Source organism: Lygodium microphyllum, chromosome 1, assembly GCF_053477565.2.
Source record: "Lygodium microphyllum isolate KBCC chromosome 1, Lygodium_microphyllum_v1.1.10, whole genome shotgun sequence".
Classification (NCBI taxonomy): domain Eukaryota; kingdom Viridiplantae; phylum Streptophyta; class Polypodiopsida; order Schizaeales; family Lygodiaceae; genus Lygodium; species Lygodium microphyllum.
The window spans coordinates 82,830,007-82,850,162 of record NC_141135.1 but is presented as its reverse complement, the minus strand read 5'-3'; the positions used below and the strand labels follow the sequence as shown (position 1 = coordinate 82,850,162).

Here is a 20,156-nt window from a genome sequence, read left to right as displayed (position 1 = left end):
ATGATTTTTTCCAACATGTTTTGCATTCAAGAGGAGCCCCAAAAACTTCAAGAAAAATGATTAAGGATTAAGGATGAGAAAGTGGTTATACAATTTAGGATATTTATTAACTATCGAATTGAGGGAGGTCATAAAATCAAAGGAGAATTGTAATGAAAAGGCTACAATAGCTTCTAAAATATTATAGAGCCATGTTAGACTATCCATGTCATAAGCAGAAGCATAACTTCTATGAGTTCTTTTCTAGGATGAGAAAGTGGTTTTATCCACTATGCATTTAAGGAAAGGGCCCATAATCAAAGGAGAATTGTAATAAAAATGCAACGATAGCTTTCAAAAGATTCTATAGGGCAACAACATCCATTTGAAAGGATAGTTACTAGGTAGATATAGGCTATGGGTGGGCGATTTTTTATTTTGTGGTCATATTATGGTCAATAATATTTAATAGCTAGTAGTATTTTTGCAATTTTTCTTTCCATGCTACCATATTCCTCCTATGAACATAGAGGATTATACCTATAATTAAGAAATAAACCAAAAAAAAAACTTGAGCATAGTGATATCCACATGCATCTCTTCCTAGTTTTAGAGCATTTTGATCAATCCAACTGTCTTTGTGTGGAATTAACTAGGGAGGAGTGGATATTTTAGCACACATGTTGAAAACTAGATACTTTTGAAATTTTGAAATCCAATTATGATAAGTTCCACTGTAGGCACTACCGATTGTTAAGTTTAGGGATATTGAATTTTACATGTGCATTGTTGTGTTTCTCATGTTTTCTACTTAAGATGTTTATATATGTTAGCATGAAATATTAAAAAACACATTAGTATGTAATGCTAATTCTTTAAAAATGACAAATATAAAGAAGTAATGCTAGTTTGTAATCGGATCCTACGATGCGGTAAGAGGCAATTTGATAATCTCAAAACACCTCTCATCTAGCCATAGGATTTCGGTTGGTTTTAGGTCCAAATTGTGCTAGTTACCCCTATTCTTGGATGATTGGTTTAAATTTCAATATAAATGAGGTCCTAGAGGAGTGAGAATATAGCAATGATACACTTTCATCAATAGAGTCCTTATGAGGCAATCCAAGCATTAGAGAGCATATAGAAATTGATGTAGAAGCCTTAGAGGACTCTAGCATAGAGGATAACTACATTGGAGAAGGAATTGCTAGTGGAGAGGCATTCCTAGCATAGAGGCTTTAGAGGACTCTAGCATTTATGTAGAAGTTGTATAGCATAGAGGATAATTACATTGGAGAAGGAATTGCCAATGGAGAGGCATCCCTAGGAAAGGTGTTCTCATTCCTTTGGAAAAGTGGACAAATTTATTGATTTGACAATGCAAAGAAAATCTTCAATACACCATTCAATACATATAGGTCATCTTGTCAAACATGTTAGAATTCCAAGAGGAGTTCTAGAGGTTTTACCAAATGGTGGAGACTAGAATTCTGGTTACATAGTCTAAGAATTGCAACCTAAAGCATGTCTAGGTTCTTAATGTAGACTTCTTATTTTGGTCTTGCCAACTCTAGCTCTAATACTATCTCCAATGGTAGTTGAGAATTCTCAAATAAAAGCTTTGAAATCATAAAGTAGTGGAGATCCATTCTCAAGTAAGGGTGAAAACCAAGATAGGTTTGTACCTCAAATGAGTGTGTCGATAATCCCCACAACATCAAGATGGCACTCTGGTTGCATGCAGATGAGCAATTGCATATGCTGCAAAAAACCTCTAAACTTTGATCTCATTCCATCAAACTTTTCGATACACTGGACATTTGCTCCATCATGTAACTAGAAGAAGAATGGCTACAAGATGTCAAAAGGCCTTCTTGATGTAGACTTGCCTCTCAAAGTTCTTGGAGTCGCTTTTGAAGGTCTTGGATGGTTAACCCCAAAGCTTGGGATTTCTCCACTTGTACTTATGTGTCACTCTCACAAAGTTCTTATTCATGAATATTTTGTAAAGTGTTGATGACACTTTCCATCACCGTATCCATCATAACCAAGAAAGATCACATATACAAATATAAGGGGGACGAGAATTTGGCAAGCACAAGGATTGTCACATCACAACTTACAAGGAATTAAGAAGAAGAAGAAGAAGAAGAAGAAGAAGCAAAAGAAGTAGAACTTGATTCTTTATTGCAAGATAAGGAATTACAACCATATACTTCTTGATATAAGATTGATACAATGGTGTTTACAACAAGGCTATATCCTCCATATGAAATAAGATCTTGATACAAGACTAGATCAAATACAAGACAAGGCAAGAACTAAAGATGGTGTGAACTAGAACTAGAGAACTTACCTCACAAGAGCCTCAAAACCTAGCATTAGCAAGATTAAAGGGCTTGTAGCCCAAGACCCCTATTTATCTAAAGTTGAAGAAGCTAAGGGGAAGCTTTTAGATGATGACATCATTGATAACATAAGCATGGGTGGCATAAGCAATCATATAAATAATCTTGATGTAATAGATCTTCTCTAGAACCTTCTAAGAATCTTTTACAATTTTTTCAAATCTTCTAGAAGTTCATAGAAGATATTAAGTTTCTTGGTGTCCATGATCTTACCTTCATCTCTTAAGCTTTTGGCTTCATATTTGCATATCAGTGGAAGAATCGCATTTCACATGGAGAGGAAAGAACTACAATATTCTCATTGATCAATTTTATGTCTCGTGGAAGGAACAAAAATGAATTTAATCTTTTGCACTAGTATTTAGGTTGGCCAAAAAAGAATGAGTGCTATTGATTTCAAATAAGGACTTTAAGTCTCTCCTTATGGAATATTTGCATGCAAGGGGCGGGGGGGAGGGAGGCCTACAACAATTAAGCATATGCTTATGAGACTTCTAAAACTATTGTAAATACAAACATAAAGAAACATTTTAATTATAATATTCCACATAATACATTGACAAGTTTCTTAGCTCTTATAATCCAAATTATACCCCAAACTTCTGCTTATAATGCATATAAATATATAGAAAGAGAAGAGAAAGGGTGAGAGAAGAAAGCAAACAAAGAGAATGGCCTAAAACAGTCGACAATATTTGTAAGACTATTGCAAATACAAACACAGAGAAAAAGTATGTTCTTGGTATTCCAAACAACACATTAACAAGTTTCTTTCTACTTACAATTCAAATGATACATCGAGCTTCTTCCAACTGTGTATACAAATATACTAAAAATATGTGAAAAGGTAGAAAATCAGAAGTATTGAAAAAATCAATGCTAAATATGAAATATAATTGAAGTTCACAAATGATCATTTTGAAGTTGTTGGAAAATGGGACATTTTTTTGAGATCCTAGAAGGAAAAGTGAGGTGGTGTTGTTATTTAATTCTTAAGTAGACCTAAACCTAATGAAAAAGGCACACTTAATAAGGAGTCCTTTTTCCCTCATTTTTACCTACTTAAGAGGTGATTAAGAAATTAATCAAATTCTCTTATGGCCCATTTGGCCTCAAAATTTTCCCTAATGGGAACTCTCCCTTCAATGCTTCTCTTCAAAACTCCTTTCTCTCTTCTTCAATATTGCCTCTTTTTTTGCTCTATCTTATTTTTTCGTTATTCTTTACCTAAAATTCCTCTTTCTTTTCTAATTTTTTATCCTAAAATTCCCAAAAATATTTTTAGTAACAAATATAAAAATGTTCTCAAAATTTTGTAAGAAATTTCAAATCAAATTACATGTATTTGCTATTTTTAGAAATAGAAATTTCGTAGAGTTCAAGATTTTAAACCTTTAAATTTTAAAAGTGATTTTGAAAGTTAACCATATCATTTTGCATTAAACAAAAATTTGCATCTTTAAATTTTCAACGTATTTTGGAATGTTTTATAATTCATTGACATTAGACCTTGGTTTTTTGTGAACACCAATTGCCCCTCTCTCTTTAACCTCATTCCTCTATCAACCCTTTCTATTCTTTTTAAAACTTTTGTCTTGTCCCAAATCTCCCCTCGTTTATTTTTCTTAGCTCCCATAAGGCTTTTCTACCTCTTCTCGAAGCTAGCCAATCCATAAAGCGTGAGTGTTGTTTTTTAAAAAGATATTCTCACTACAATATAGAGTTTCAATAGCCTCTTGCCTATCCACTATCCACATTAGATCAACAAATCAAATAATATTCATGGTCAATGTTGACATGCTTAGTTTCCTTTTATCTTTGCGAAAGATTCTAGTAATGTTGATTCACGATGCACCATTTGAAAGGTTTGAACCTCCTATAGATCCCTATGTGCCATGTTATCATCAATCACATTATCAAAATGGGCAACACCATATAGGTCACTATCATGAATTATAATAAATAGGGTCTCTAATGATATGAACTATACAATGAGTACATCACCTGTGACCAAATTGAATACCCAATGATGCTACTAATCTATACCTCTTGTCTACCAAAGTAAATGGATATCTAAGATTATGATTGTGTGTGTGATGTATTGTATTCTACCCATATGATCAAGGACCAAAAAGTCAAGAGCACACTACTATCACACTCCCAAGAATGAAGCCACAATACTAAAACTCTAGTTTATATCTGAATTAGGTGACTCACAACCCCATGCCTAAAGTATAAGACCGCATGCATGTCCATAGCTCTGTGTTCCTAACAAAATGAAAAGACAAGCCCAAGTACATTGAAGCAGTGAATACGCAAGCCTCCACTACATACTCATATTACTGAGCAGGACCAATCCATGCATAGGGCCATATAGGTGCTCTACCTTTATAAAGTCCCTCAAAAGGGGTATGACCACATCCTATGCCACCCTCAAGTCTTCAAAAACCTGTTTTTTAGCTTGGAATAATTAAGTATTAGTTTCCTATAAAGAAATCACACTTTGAATATGTCCTTCATGCTTAACAACAATGTGTTGAGAAGTGCAAATCAAAAGGGAATGTATGGATCAATCACTCCCTTTTTCACACAAAAAGGTATGGATGCATTGAAGGATTCGTACCTACCTTAAACAACCATTGTGGATATGCAAAAGGCAAACACATAAGTTCATTGGTTAAATTTAGTTTCTTTGCACTCATCTCATATCTCATTGGAAAAAGAAATTTATCATAATTAAATCAAAAGTCCTCATCCCACAAATATTATATTCCTTCAATGCCCTCAATTCACCTCTCTTTTTACTCTCTTAGCCTAGGGTTCTTATGAGTGACTGAGCATTCCAATAGTACATGTAAAGGCATAATTATCAATTGTTCAAATACATCATGTACATCTATTGTTTATAGCTGCAATGACATTATGCTATGCTAGTGCTCAATAATGTAATCTGTGTGTCATTTCACACAATGGTAAGAAATGACTTGATATCTAGCAAGATGACCTCCTCGAGTAGTACTCTAGGAAAAATGTGCGACTCCTAATGTGCAAGGTTACAAGCTCACCTACATTATGTAGCATTTGATGTTCTCCCTTCTTAACTTTGCAAGTTTTCTTGCACACACTCCTTTCTTGCCTTCTAGATTTTCTTGTAAAATACTCTCAACCTAGAGAGATCAGGTCGAAAATATAGAAATCTAAGGAAAAACCATAAACACTAGACATACTTTCTACAACTCTAACAAACCATCCTATTCTCTCATGCACACTATTTAGGCATGGGCTTTTAAATTATCTCAAAAAAACCTAACACCATCACACTTTTTCGTAATCATATTATGATGTACTTACTACATTGCAAAAAACACCTTACATATATCCAAAAAAGTAGGTATTAATCTTTGTGAACATGGACCTCATGGATCCTTGTGAACATGGACCTCGTGGATCCTTGATCCTATGTAAGCTCTCCTATTAAGTCCAAAATTTTAGAGTTGGGCCTTTTTATCTCTTTTATTAGTTAAGTCAATCTAGAAAGAGACATCCTTCTATTATTGAATACATAACCAAATCCACCTTTGAACAATTTGGAGTAACTCCTTATATTGATACTAAACCTATCACAAATAGTTTATGCATCTACAACAAAAAACTGATTTAAAAACATATTTTAAAGTGTACCCAACAGCTTGTTCCTTAAATCCTTGAACTTGATCCAAGCTCCCCTTCATTTGACGTTCTACATTGTGTAACCTTCCAAGCCTTGATATGTGTCTTCCGTTGTCCACTATTCTCAGCTCAATATTTAGTTCTCTTTTACGTATACTCTCATTTCAACTTAATATTTATGTTGTAACGTTCATCTACTTGTACCTCTCTATTCATATTTGATATTGAGATCGCAATGCTTGTTCTCCATTGTGTTCATCTAATTGACACTAGTATGCAATGAATGCTTGATACAGAGCTTTTCACAAAACACAAAACACCCTAGCAACGACATCCATACACTCGATCCACACTTGGAATATGTGTATCGACTTGGTCAAACTTTGCACATCCACAAAAAGTGTAATGGTCAATTTGCCAAGTCTAACCATTTGCATTGAGCCGTGTTTAAAAAAACTGAGAGCCCTACAGTGCCACACAATCACTCAGCTATCCATGTTGTCTTGTCTTACATAGCAAATACATAGGCATCCAAGTTGCAAATAGCTTCAAGCACCCTATAGGACCCTTCTTGGTGCATTTCTACACAATTGCCATCTCCATAGCATACATTAAAAACCCAACTATTTTATGCAGGTTATCAAGCATCCGCCCAAGTATCTAAATCAACAATCAAAAACAAAAAATGTAATCAATTGCTTCTCCAAGAGTCCTATCACTAAAAGTCCAAAGACTATGCGCATTAAGATATCCCCCAGATTTATTTTACTGGTTTTTGAAACTCTCTTCTCTTGACACTTTCCAATACTCTTTGCTGCACTGACTTGTGTGCAAGGGTTTTTTCTTTTTAGATATGTATCATGGCAAAAGCTTTTCAATTAGCTTACATTGAATATCTCATAGGGGTGTCAATAACTGCCCTGGTTATGTTACACACAATTTGCAGATTCCACTCATGCTGGTGAATCAAAAACAAGAACTGCAATCAATTGCTTTTGCAAGTGTCGCTATCACTAAAAGCCCAAAGACTATGAGCATTAAGATAGCCCCTCACAATTATTTTACAGGTTCTTAACTCTCCCAAACTTTCTAATACTCCTTTTTGCTGCACTGACTTCTATTCAAATGTTTTTTCTTGTTAGATGTGTATGGGGGCAGAAGCTCTTCAATTAGCTTGCATTGAATATCTCATAAGGGTGTTGGTACCACCCTGGTTATGTTACACAGTATTTTGCAAAATCCGCTCATGCTGGTGAATCAAATGCATCTAACTTCAAACAATTTGTTTGTTCCTCAGTCCAGCTAGCAGAAACATGCCCAAAAAACCACGACTGTAAAATGCATCTCAGTTTTTCCAGTAATATTGCACAGAAAAGATGTCCTCCCATAATACTAGAAACTCCTCTTTGCTGTATTATCAAAACTAGAGTTCTTTTTATACATCCAAAATAAGCTGCACTATAAACTGGACTCTGTATTTATGCTCCAATGTGACTCTCTCAAGAAGCTGCCAACTGAACATGCATCTTCTTTTACAATCCCATGCACATAACCTTTCATTTCTATTCATTTGACACACTCATGAAGCTGCCAGCTGAACGTGCATCTTATATTGCAATCCCATGCACATAACCTTTCATGAAGCTGCCAGCTGAGCATGCATCTTATATTACAATCCCATGCACAACTTTCACCAAAATCCTTATGCAATGTACATTGTACTCTGTATTCTTTAAGGAACAAGTACAGCCGCTCCAACTAACAAGCCCCGATGAAGTGCATCTAGTGCATTGTTTGCATCCTCCAAGGGAAATACTACGGTACTGGTCTTCACTGGAACACGTGGTGCTAGCTCCAAAAACTCAATTGCATCTTGTCGGGTCAAGTTAGCAACTGATACTACCTGCCTCTCACCCCATAAAATGGAGTAAGGGAACTCAGGAATGTGTGACATGTGAATGCCCCCTGCTACTACTACCCCTCCTTTTCTCACAGCACGAAGAGCTTCAGGAACAAGGGTTCCAACAGGTGCAAATATTATGGCTGCATCTAGTAGCTGTGGAGGGAGTGCAGTTGAACCTCCTGCCCATGTGGCACCCAGCTTCAAAGCAAAAGCTTGAGCCTCAAGATCTCCAGTTCGAGTAAATGCGTATACTTGATGTCCTTCAAAAATTGCAACCTGCTAGAGAAGTCCACAGATATGAAAACAGACATGAAATCAAAAATCCCACAAAAATAGAATCATTGACCTGCAGAAAAAAATCACATACTTGAGTAATGATGTGTGCTGCAGCTCCAAAGCCATAGATTCCAATGTTTTTCTTCTTGCTTTCCCCAGGTTTGAACCCGGTTTTTCTAAGTGATCGATACCCTATCAAACCAGCACAAAGCAGAGGGGCTACTTGCACATCTGAGTAAAACTCAGGAAGAGAGAAACAGTAATGGGCATCAGCAACAGCATACTCAGCATATCCACCATCTATTTGATAACCTGGATTTGCAAATGGTAAGTGCTGATAAGTAGCACATCTAGAAACAAACAACATGCATGCTTGCTATGCAGAGTCTAGGTCATACAACTGAAGAAAAATCAGCACAACCCAGACAACCCAAACCAGTAATGCACTTCTTTTTTAAGCTCTCCACCTTCAAAAGAAGGTTCTAAGGAATCGTAGGGGACTCAATCATGTCAGTTTGGATACTTTCTACTGTATGTCAATACTAATGAACATCTTGACAACTCAACTCGCCACAAGCTTTTCAGCTCTTGCTAAGGGGAGTATACCTGTGAAACCTGGATCATCACACAAATTCTCCTGTCCTTCCAAGCAGAAAGAGCACCTGCCACAAGTGCGCCCAAGCCAAGGGATCCCCACTCTGGTGCCAATGGGAAAGCGGCTTTCATCAACACCATCGCCAAGCTTATCAACAGCTCCAACAATCTCATGACCAGGGACGAGGGGCAGCTTGGGCTTGTCGAGGTCACCATCCACCTTAGGGTACAGAAAATCTGCTATGATGAGGTAAGTCCCTAAAGAAGACAGGCAAACAAGGACAGGCCCACAAATTCTCTTACCATGTTCCTACCACATCAAGGATAGACAGAGGACACATACAGGAACTTTATGATCACATGTTTTCTTACCACAAACTGGTACATTAAGGAAAGATAGAGGAAACAGACAGCAAATTTATGAACACATCACTAAGAGTTATAGATAAATTCCCACTCTAATTCCCATTTTGTAGATTATGACAACATCATGAGCTTTTGTGAGGGAGGGACTACGTCTAGCTAGGCATGCAGTGCCTCCCTCACAAAAGCTCGTGATCTTGAACACTATAGGGGAAAACATGGAAAAGAGCCCATTTTCGCATGGGAAAATATCAAAAACCTGGTCTCAAGGATGGATAGATGAAACAGACAGCAAATCTCTTAGCACATGTTATCTTACCACATTAAGAACAGACAGAGAGGAGGCAGGAAGAAACCTAGTTGCAACATATTTGCCTATATCCTAAAGATTCTGCGAAGACCACGATTTGTCACAGATAGGATATGCTTTGACACATGTTTTCTTAGCGCGCTAATGGACAGACACTCAAAGTTTTCCTTACCACATGAAGGTCAGTTCTGCAGACAGCACAGGCCAGGACACGAACTCGTAGCTGGGAGGGTCCAGGCACGGGGATCGGCACCAGAAGCCTCTTGAGCGGAGTCCTGGGAGCTTCCAGCACCATTGCACGCATCATGCCGTCTTCGGCTTTTGATTCATGGCCGTAGCCGCCATGGCCTTCCAAAGAAGAAGCAGTGGCGCTCATCTCTTCTCTGCAGGCAGCCTGCTGTCTGTAGGATCGTTTGCCGATCAAGTATTCTTGCAGTCCCGCTCCGTGATCACGGAAAACAATTGTGGGGGCAGATTCCAAGACCTTCGGCCTTTGATAATTTCGCAGGACCTTCGGTGGTAGTAAAACTAAGCCTAGAAGGCTCTTCCCGGCAGCTCTCGCCAGCATCACGATTCACAAAGACACGGACTGTCGTCCGCTATCCATCCTCTACATAGGCAGGATTTACACACATCCGGACACTTCTACACTGTGGGTTGATATGTCGAACCCTCGCAAGACGCTGCAAAAGTTGTCCGCCCTGATACCTACACCTGTGGAGTCTGGACAACGCTAACACCTCTTTCTCTCTCTCATCCATCCTACCTATGCATCAACATTGCCGTGAATGCAAACTAATCACTTGACTATGGCATCTAGTGTGAGCTGGTTCGACATCCGGGGGTGGCTCACACTACACACACATCTACGTTACATTGAATACAAACTAATCACTTGGCTATGGCATCTAGTGTGACATGGTTCAACATCCAGGGCTACCTCGCACTACACACACACACACACTCTCTCTCTCTCTCTCTCTCCTCAATGGGTTATCACAAAGGCCAGGATCACATGGTTTCCCATGCTGGAGTAATAAGAAATGAGTGACTACTATGGATTACTTCGTTGGTTCATTCAACTTAATACCAATTATCAAGAGTTTTGAGATCTCAAGCAAACTATTTAGCTTAGTAGTAGACCTCTCTAGGTGTGCTTTTGAGTGGGCAAACATGCAGCTTCAGTAGTAGGTAATTGGGCAAGAAGTAATAATGTCAAGTGGCTAGGCAACAACAACATGCACAAGCAAGTAGTCAAGACGGTGTTGAGTGGTAAGCACATAGTCGCACCTCATTAGGCAATTTGGCAAAATAGGTTGTTTAGTGAGAGAGAGAGAGAGAGAGAGAGAGTAGACTACATTTCAGTGCGGTATTTTGGACTATGGTCCATGTCTACAGTGAAGGAGTAGATGTGGACAACGAACTAGGTGAAAAGTTTCTTTTGACAAAGAGGGAAAAAAGGCATATGCATGCATGGCCATGGCCATGAGCATGATGTGGCTTTTCCAACCACATCCTTAGTAATTTGTGTGTGTGTGTGTGTGTGTGTCTTTGTGCTTTGCACAAAAAGAGCATCCACGACAACTTGCTCTTACATCCTAAAGCAGGCTCTCTCTCTCTCTCTCTCTCTCTCTCTCTCTCTCTCTCTCTCTCTCTCTCTCTCTCTCTCTCTCTCTCTCTCTCTCTCTCTCTCTCTCTCTCTCTCTCTTCATGCCATGCTCTAAAAGAGCATCCATGGCAACCGCCTCTTTGTGCCCTAATAGATAACCAAACATGACACCATTCACTAAGTAAGTAATCTCTCTCTCTCTCTCTCTCTCTCTCTCTCTCTCTCTCTCTCTCTCTCTCTCTCTCTCTCTCTCTCTCTCTCTCTCTCTCTCTCTCTCTCTCTCTCTCTCTCTCTCTCTCTCTCTTTGTGCCATGCTCTAAAAGAGCATCCATAGCAACCTCCTCTTTGTGCCCTACTAGATAACCAAACATGACACGATTCACTGAAGTAAGTAATCTCTCTCTCTCTCTCTCTCTCTCTCTCTCTCTCTCTCTCTCTCTCTCTCTCTCTCTCTCTCTCTCTCTCTCTCTCTCTCTCTCTCTCTCTCCATGGCAGCACCTTTATGTAATCTTTTTCTCCCTATCCCCTCTCTCTCTATGCATCCATGGTGGCAAGTTCTCTGTTGTGCAAGTAATCTCTTTCTCCCTTTATAAACCTTTTTGGATTTTTGATAAAGCTTCTAGAAATGTTAGATTTGAATCTCTAGTCGTTGATAGACAAGATTCACAATGGCTGATCCTACAATAGGTAATCTCCCCCCCCCCCCCTTCTCTATCACAATATTTTGACCATATTTTCTTAGCTAACAGTAATAAAGCAATACAAACATTTTACTTATCATATCTTTATTTCAAATCATAAATTTATTGTTATTGCAAATGGATAGTCCGCAACCATGTCATTCAACTATGATAGTTCATGTGGACACACATGGGGTTGTGTGTGCCCCTTAGCATGCTCCTTGTTTCAATTGGCATCCAACTATGATAGTTCATGTGGACACACATGGGGTTGTGTGCGCCCCTTAGCATGCTCCTTGTTTCAATTGGCATCCAATGTTACAACTCCTTCACCTCTAACTAGGCACTTGCACAACTAGATGATCAATTGATCATGGCTTCCCCTTCCTCTTATTGGAGGCCCAACAATGCACTGGTAGTTTGTTGTAGCCTATGAGTGCAAACTAATTTTTATTTAGCCACTAGAGTGCCCTTTTTGCTAAATCCCCAACAACATCGTACTGAATCCCCTATAGCATTTTCTTAAGGTTCATTCATTGTAATGATGCTTTAATATTTTGGTTGGCACAAGCTTCCCAAGACTACCCACTTTGTACTTGTTTTTTGACAAATTTACTTAAGGTGAAATTATCAAAAGTCTTTATTGATCTATCTAAGATGTATTTGTGATTTCATGTAGTTTAACTACAAGAAGTTGATCTATCATTGATTCATGTGTATTTCTACCTATTCTTTAAAAAATTAGAGATAGTCTAACAATATGCTTTAATTGTGGTTTACCACATCAAAAGGAAACATTTGTGTTTGAATTTATCATGACATTTGCGGTCCTTGCAATTACAATTTGTGTGTAACCAAAGCCCTTGTGATATAATTTTTGTATAATTAGAGCCCTTATATCAAAGAGGCATTTTTCTTCATTGACTAGAGATGCAAATTGCTAGTTGCTTGGGTAGTTAATAAGTCTCAAAGTGTTTGGAACCCTCACAATACAAGTTTTAACTAAGTTTATAAGTAAAGTTAAGCTTTTTAATGTACTTTAGCCCATGTCATGTACTTGATCTTGGACATGTGTACTTGTTGCTCATTTGCAATGCAATAGGTGAGTATGGTTTCTCAAAGCTAGGATAGATGTAACGAACAAGGGGTTCGTTAGATTGATATGCAAGGAAATAGTACATATGCAACTAGATGATCCAATTAATACAACATTTTACTTCACCGTGCGCTTTCTCCATCCCCATTCCTAGAAATTTTGCACACATGATCCCTCAAACACATGCAAAATAAAAAGACACACATACAGTATGCATAGACATAACTTTATCCAACTAACATATTGGAATCAGTGTCATAACCTATTACTGCAAGCCACATGTTCCTTCCCCTACTATTTGCTTATGTTTTTCCTCTTGTGTATTACTAAATCAACCCCACATGCAAATCAAAGGCATAATGATGGAGCATGTGGAGATAAATCATTTCCAACAATGGTTCCCTTAGATCCATATGGTAATTGTTACACAAAGAGGACAAAGGTGCTTAAATTATCTCAAAAATACAAGGAAAAATGTACTCAACTTGACCCTTTGTGGTGGACTATGCCATGATTAGACCATATATTAATTGCCCATACTTGACTCTATAGAGACAAGCTCTTGCATTGATGTGCTCAATCCAAAGTGATCACATGTATATCTTTTAATTGTGGCAGTTAATCAGCACCCCCATGTTACATGTAGCCATGTCCCTAGAACATGTCAACTACCATATCCATCTAATCTACTTCAAATTTGAGCATTGATCCTCTTTGCTTAGCCACCCCTACAACAAAAGTGCATGCTCAAAGCTCTTCACAAGTTAACTTCTTTGAGTCACCCATGTAATAGGCATAGTAACTTGTATGCTTTGCATTTTGGAAGCCTATTTCTATGATGATAAAGTGATAGAATAGATTAGGAAGCTTCAAAATCCTTGATCTCATCATAAGCCCATTAAGAACTTGTAGTCATGAGGCATAGCTGTAATGTTTGAAGTCTATCACGTTGAGAGTTTTCATGTAGTGGACAATAATCCATATGAACCAATCCCATTGGACATGCCAAACACAAAGGTACATTGGTACACCAAAGACATCCCTATCACCAACAAAATACAAAAAGCTCCCAAGATAAACATCCAATTTCATACACAATGCAACATAAAGTCCCATAAAATAACAAACTATGTAGAGAAATTAATATGTGCATGGCTTACCTAATGGCTTGTATTTTTGCAAGGCATCATATACCATAAATGCATTAGGTTGTGATGATTTTTTTCATCAAAACTTGATTTCAAAAGGCCACCAACCATGCTTGAATTTCAACCAATGGTGCCTAAAGTTATAATAACCCAAGCAATAAGGACACCATTTTGATGAGAGTCAAACACCAAGATGGTGTATAGGTGAAATTGTGAAAGATCATTCTAATCAACATTAATTAATTTTGTTTCAATGCACACAACAATTGCAAAATGGCACCTTATATTTATTGGTGTTGAATGTGGCATTCATTGCAGGCAACCCAATGTCCCCATGTGTTTTTGCCATCTGTAGTTGCCAATCTATCTACACACCAAGCACAAATGCACTGCCTTTTGCTTCATCAAAGATGCAATTTAAAAAAGTTTGATTGTTATTGGTGATGATCCAATTTTGCATGCTACATGCATCATCTTGGTCCATGTGCAAGGTGATGGTTTCCAACTTACTTGAAATATTTAGAATATCCCATAAAGTAAGAAAAGATCTCTTGTGGTCTTCGAGCTACCATCTCTAGCACCCTCTATTTTGTGTGTATGTGATGTTGCAATACATGTTGCAAGGTGAATCCTTTCTGAAGCATGCCACAAATCCATGATCACATCCGCATTGATGCCCATGGTCCAAATGCCATCCTTGCATTGGATTTTCTTTTGTATAGTATATAATGGCACACATTTCCTTTTGCATCAACATGATTGTATTGAACATAATTCACATAACGAATTGTGAACCAAAGATATAGTTGTGTAGCCATAAAATGACATTGACAACCTACATCATAGGTTTGGGACTCAACCTTGCATTTGCCCACCTTCTTTTGGGCTTTCATTGTTACAATAAAATAGAACATTCGATAGCATTGCAAAAATTATTCCACATTAGGAAAAAGGGTTTAATTAGAGTATGCCACATTGTGCTTAGAAAGTATGGATTTACACGATAAGTTGCACGTGACTATCTATCATCAAACGTAATAGTTTGGTTGGTGTATTCTTTGATGTACATTGCTTGTGTAAGCTAGTTGGAACATCCTCTTTTTGAGATTCACCACATATAAATCATCCAACCAATCCCATGGAATGTAGGCAATATTTTTGTAAGAAACTAGTAAGAGGTTATTTTAGTGAGTTTTATTAAGTAATACCATGTCACAATGGCATAGGTATAAAGGATTTTGAGACTTGTATTATTTTTCATCATTCATAATTCATAGTACAAGATTGCAATCTCTTCATCTCACCTTCTTCCCTTAGCTTTCATGGCTTCTTTCACCTCTCTCCTATCTTTCTAGTCCTCTCTCCTCTTTTTTCTCTATTCTAGACTCTTTTCTCTCCTCCCTAGTTCTCTTATTGACAAGTGATATCAAAGAGTTAGTCTTTGATCCCATCTAGTCACATTCTAACCAAGCTTCTTCCATTCAGACAATCAATCCAAGTTACTTAGGTATATGTTGTACAACTCTTGAAGGGGACTGATGCAGAGACCAAGGGACCTTCAAGTGCAAAGAGCAACCTAATCAAAGATACTTCTAGGACATGGAGGCAAAGCTAGAGGCAAAATAAACAAGTTAACCGGTCATCACCAACATACAAGCTATTTTTTAAGGTACTTTGGTTAAAAAGAGGTCATAAGAGCTAGTCAAGGTTTAAACTCCACTTGCTTTTTGCAAAAGGCTTTTTCTCTCTTGTTCATGCAAGCTTATTTTCAAGCTCCTATGGTGGACAACCATTGACTTTCTTCTCTTGTTCAATGGAAGCATTATTATTCTATCTAACTATGGGGTAAGTGTTCCCTAGATCATAGGCAACAAGTCAACAATACATGTGCCCATTCTTGCTAGTTGGAATGCCCAAGATTAGTCCCCTCATTTTTGGTGCAAATTACACTACCTACATTGAGTGATTTAGCAATCTTTAGCCATTTCTATTTGATATTTAGCTCTTACATGCATTGAATAAGCAAGGAACTTGCTAAACTTCATTGTCTTTAGCCTCCTTCTTTATCCTTTTGGCAAAATCTCTTTGAAACCCTTAAATACACTAGGGAAACCATAGCCTCAAGGTTAGAGCTCTCATCTTCTTCATCTTTTGTCATTCCTCCACCTTCAAGACTCTTCTATAGTGGTTCTACTCCAACAATGGGACCAAGATTGCATACATTTAGAGAATATTCAAGCATTCAAAGGCATTATGGAGCAACATTTTGGGGATTTCACGCCTAGAGCTCAAATTTTCTATCAGCAACAACCATTCAAAGGTGTTGAAGGCAATTCTAACTCAAGGATTATATGCTCTAGAACCATTCGATTGGATTGATCTATGGAGCTTATGGGGCTATGGAGCATTATGGATCAATTTGGGGCTTCTCTTTTGCTTGATGTTGAGGCTTGATTGTCATTGAATTGTCCATCTTCTTCAATCTTTCAAGAGGTAATCTACTCAATTTTAATATCTAAAATATCTCTTTATCCAATTGTTCAAGCCTACCCAATTTTTCAATGGAAGCTTCTCTTATTCAATGAAAGCATTATTCTTGTATCTAACTATGGGGTAAGTGTTCCCTAAATCATAGGCAACAAGTAGATAGTACATTGCCCATTCTTGCTCGTTGAAATCCCCAAGATTAGTCCCCTCATTTTTTGTGCAAAATGTGCTACCTACATTGAGTGATTTAGCAACCTTTATCCATTTCTATTTGATATTACCTCCGAAACTTCATTATCTTTAGCCTCCTTCTTTATACTTTTGGCAAAAGCTCTTTGAAACCCTAAAATACACTAGGGCAACCATAGCCTCAAGGTTAGAGCTCTCATCTTCTTCAGCTTTTGTCGTTCCTCAACCTTCAAGACTCTTCCATAGTGGTTCTAATGAAACAATGGGACCAAGATTGCATACATTTAGAGAAGATTCAAGCATTTGAAGGCATTATGGAGCAACGCTTTGGGGATTTCACACCTAGAGCCCAAATTTCCTATTAGCAACCATTCAAAGGGGTTGAAGGCAATTCTAATTCAAGGCTTATATGCTCTACAAGCATTGGATTGGACTGATCTATGGAGATATTGGGGCTATGTAGCATTATGGATCAATTTGGGGCTTCTCTTTTGCTTGATGTTGAGGCTTGATTCACATTGAATCATCCATCTTCTTCAATCTTTCAAGAGGTAATCTACTCATTTTAATCTCTAAAATATCTATTTATCCAATTGTTCAATGGAAGCTTCTCTTGTTCAATAAAAACATTATTCTTCTATTTAACTATGGGGTAAGTGTTCTCTAAATCATAGGCAACAAGTCGACAACACATGTACCCAATCTTGTTGGTTGGAATCCCCAAGATTGGTCCCCTCATTTTTGGTGCAAAATGGGCTACTGATAGTGAGTGATTTAGCAATCTTTAGCCATTTCTATTTGATATTTAGCTCTTACAGGCATTGGACAAGGAAGGAACCTCCTAAACTTCATTGTCTTCAGCCTCCTTCTTTATCCTTTTGCAAAAGCTCTTTGAAACCATAAAATACACTAGGGCAACCATAGTTGCAAGGTTGGAGCTTGTTGAGATATCGAGCTCCACTCGTGATATGCCAAGGTGACCGTTGTGCATTTATGTCACCGACGTGTTAGTTGCAGATGCGGTTGGTACATCGCCCATGAATAATAGCTACATGATAGCTATCCTTATCGACTCTAGTTCGTGGCTCAGTTAGTATGCCACGTTAGTTAGTTGAGTTTGGTTTGAGACCCATATATAGGGTTCTTCTATTTCTTTGTAAGTGAGTTCTTTTTGGCTTCCACAACTAAGAAGAGGAAAACTATTTTCAGCCTCCACCTCTGTGTGTATTCCCCCATTGTGCAAGCAAGAAAGCTACAAGTGAGACTCCTTCCTTCTCTCCCACAATCTTGACATGGTATCAGAGCCTTGTTCGTGGTAAGGAGCTTAAGAAAGCAAGCCAAGCTCGCGGTGTTCTGGTAAGAGGAGCAGTGTTGCTTTCATTTTCTGTTATGGGAGCAGATCTCTGCAGGTAGCACAACCGGAAATTGCAAGAGTGCATTGTCTCAGGTTGAGACGCCCTTTGCGGTGAAGCAAGAGGGCAGTATATGCTACGGGACTGGGCTTTAGCCCTCGGCGACCCTGTTTTTTGGATTTGAGGCCATTTCAGGGCCTGTTTTGGAGGCGAAAGTTTTCTGCACGCACTCAGGAAAAGGCCCAGTTTTATGTTGTGCGACCACTGTTCTACTGGTCGGTGAAAAGTTGCCACAGAAATTGCATCGTATGCTTATGTGCAGAGACATTGGGAGTTACAGAATCATCCTTGGTTCTTGTTTATGCAAAATCGTCACTAGGAAGTGACTGTGTGGTCAAATACCACTTTCGCCAGTTCTACAGATTTGCCCTTGTGAGGGTAAAGCTGTGTTTTTTGCAGTGATAGAATTTTTTGCAGTGTTCTGTAATGGCGTCTAATTCTCTTTCACAGATTGTCACTAAAAAGCTTGACAAGAACAACTTCCAAGCATGGAAGTTTAGAATGACGAATTTCCTTATGGGAAAAGGATATTGGGAATTTGTTGCAGGAAATGAAGAAGAACCAGTTCTTCCTGATGTTCCCAATCAACAGCAAATGCAGGCATTTAAAGCATGGCATGAGAGAGCCAGGAAAGTTATGTATTGGCTGTCTATCAGCATTTCAGACTATGATTGTGCATATTCAGGATGCAAGTACGCCAAAGGAGGCATGGGATACTTTGTCAAAAATGTATAGCACAAATACGCAAGCCACGAAAATGCAGCTCAAGCAAGAGTTGCATAATGTGCAAAGAGAAAATATGAGCATCAATGACTACCACATGAAGGTGAAGAAGATTGCAGATGCACTTGCTTCCATTGGGCTGCCAGTGGAAGATGATGATTTAGTTTCTGTGACCTTGAATGGTCTAGGAAAGGATTATGCACAGTTTCGGACATCCATTTCAGTTCATGAAAGATTTCCTGATTTTGAGGAGTTGATTGCTCTTCTAATTTCTGAGGAGCAAGAAATGGTGGTGCATCTTCTTCAGGAGGAACTTCAAAAGAAGCTGTCTTCTACTCAAATGCTAGAAGAGGTAGAGGCAGAGGTAGAGGAGGCCGATTTGGAGGCCGTGGTAGAAATCAGAATATGCAGCAAACTCAAGAAAACCAGTCCTATGGAGGAGGACGTGGTAACTCTAGAGGCAGGGGGAGCCAAAGAGGTCGTGGTGGATGGCAAAGAGGCCAAAATGCAAACAGTAATGTTGAATGCTACTACTGTGGTAAAATGGGTAATATGGCTAAAGACTGCTATAAAAAGCAGAATGACATCATGAATGGGAAATTGCAACAAGGGAATTATGCATCTTCTAGTAGACAGGGTGATGACAGAAATGAGCATCTGTTTATGGTGCAGCACATGAACAATTCTGTGACAAGTGCAGAAGAAAGCAACGATATATGGTATGTTGACTCAGGTGCATCAAACCACATGACAGGTCATGCAGAATGGATGCAGGATGCAAGGAAAATGGAAATACCAGGATTTGTGGAGACTGGTGATGATACTGCACATCCTATTGTGCAGATTGGAAAAATTCCTTTGTCTATGCAGGATGGGAAAAAGAAATACATGTCTGATGTATTTCATGTCCCGAATATCACCAATAATCTAGTTTTTGTTGGTCAAATGGTTGAGCAGGGCTTGCAGGTCAGATTTAATCCTCATGGATGCTTTGTTGAGGATATGAAAAATAAAGGTCGCTTGATAGCAAAAGGAAAGAAGAAGGGCAGAATGTTTACATTGGATGCAGACATGCCTGAATTGAGTGTAGCAATGTTTGCACATGGGACTGGTGTAGTTGCAGATATTGATATCTGGCATAAACGCATTGGTCATGTTAATGTACAACGACTTAAATCAATGCAGGCCCAAAATATTGTTGCAGGTTTGCCTAAATTCAAGGTTGCATAAATGCATAAGGTATGTGAAGCCTGTCAGTTTGGAAAACAGGCAAGGAAACCATTTCCTAGACATGTTCAAGAGAGTGAGAA

General features: G+C 38.3%; 1 protein-coding gene across 1 annotated transcript; it reads right to left on the bottom strand.

Moving 5' to 3' along the window:
- Positions 1–7,446: 7,446 nt before the first annotated feature.
- Positions 7,447–10,333, bottom strand: LOC148041325 (uncharacterized). The gene is made up of 4 exons (XM_087678940.1): positions 9,675–10,333; positions 8,842–9,049; positions 8,327–8,547; positions 7,447–8,235 (listed from the first exon to the last, which is right to left on the bottom strand). The coding sequence occupies exons 1-4, from the start codon at positions 10,068–10,070 to the stop codon at positions 7,789–7,791; spliced, it is 1,272 nt and encodes a 423-aa protein (XP_087535066.1). The 5' UTR covers positions 10,071–10,333; the 3' UTR covers positions 7,447–7,788.
- Positions 10,334–20,156: the final 9,823 nt, after the last annotated feature.

What these genes read in the sequence shown, in the direction of transcription:
- LOC148041325 (XM_087678940.1), bottom strand. Translation starts at nt 10,070, where the DNA reads ATGCTGGCGAGAGCTGCCGGGAAGAGCCTTCTAGGCTTAGTTTTACTA. An exon ending in TGATGATCCAGGTTTCACAG is followed by an intron (nt 8,548 to 8,841) that starts GTATACTCCCCT and finishes TTGCAAATCCAG; the next exon opens with GTTATCAAATAGATGGTGGA. An exon ending in CAGCACACATCATTACTCAA is followed by an intron (nt 8,236 to 8,326) that starts GTATGTGATTTT and finishes CTTCTCTAGCAG; the next exon opens with GTTGCAATTTTTGAAGGACA.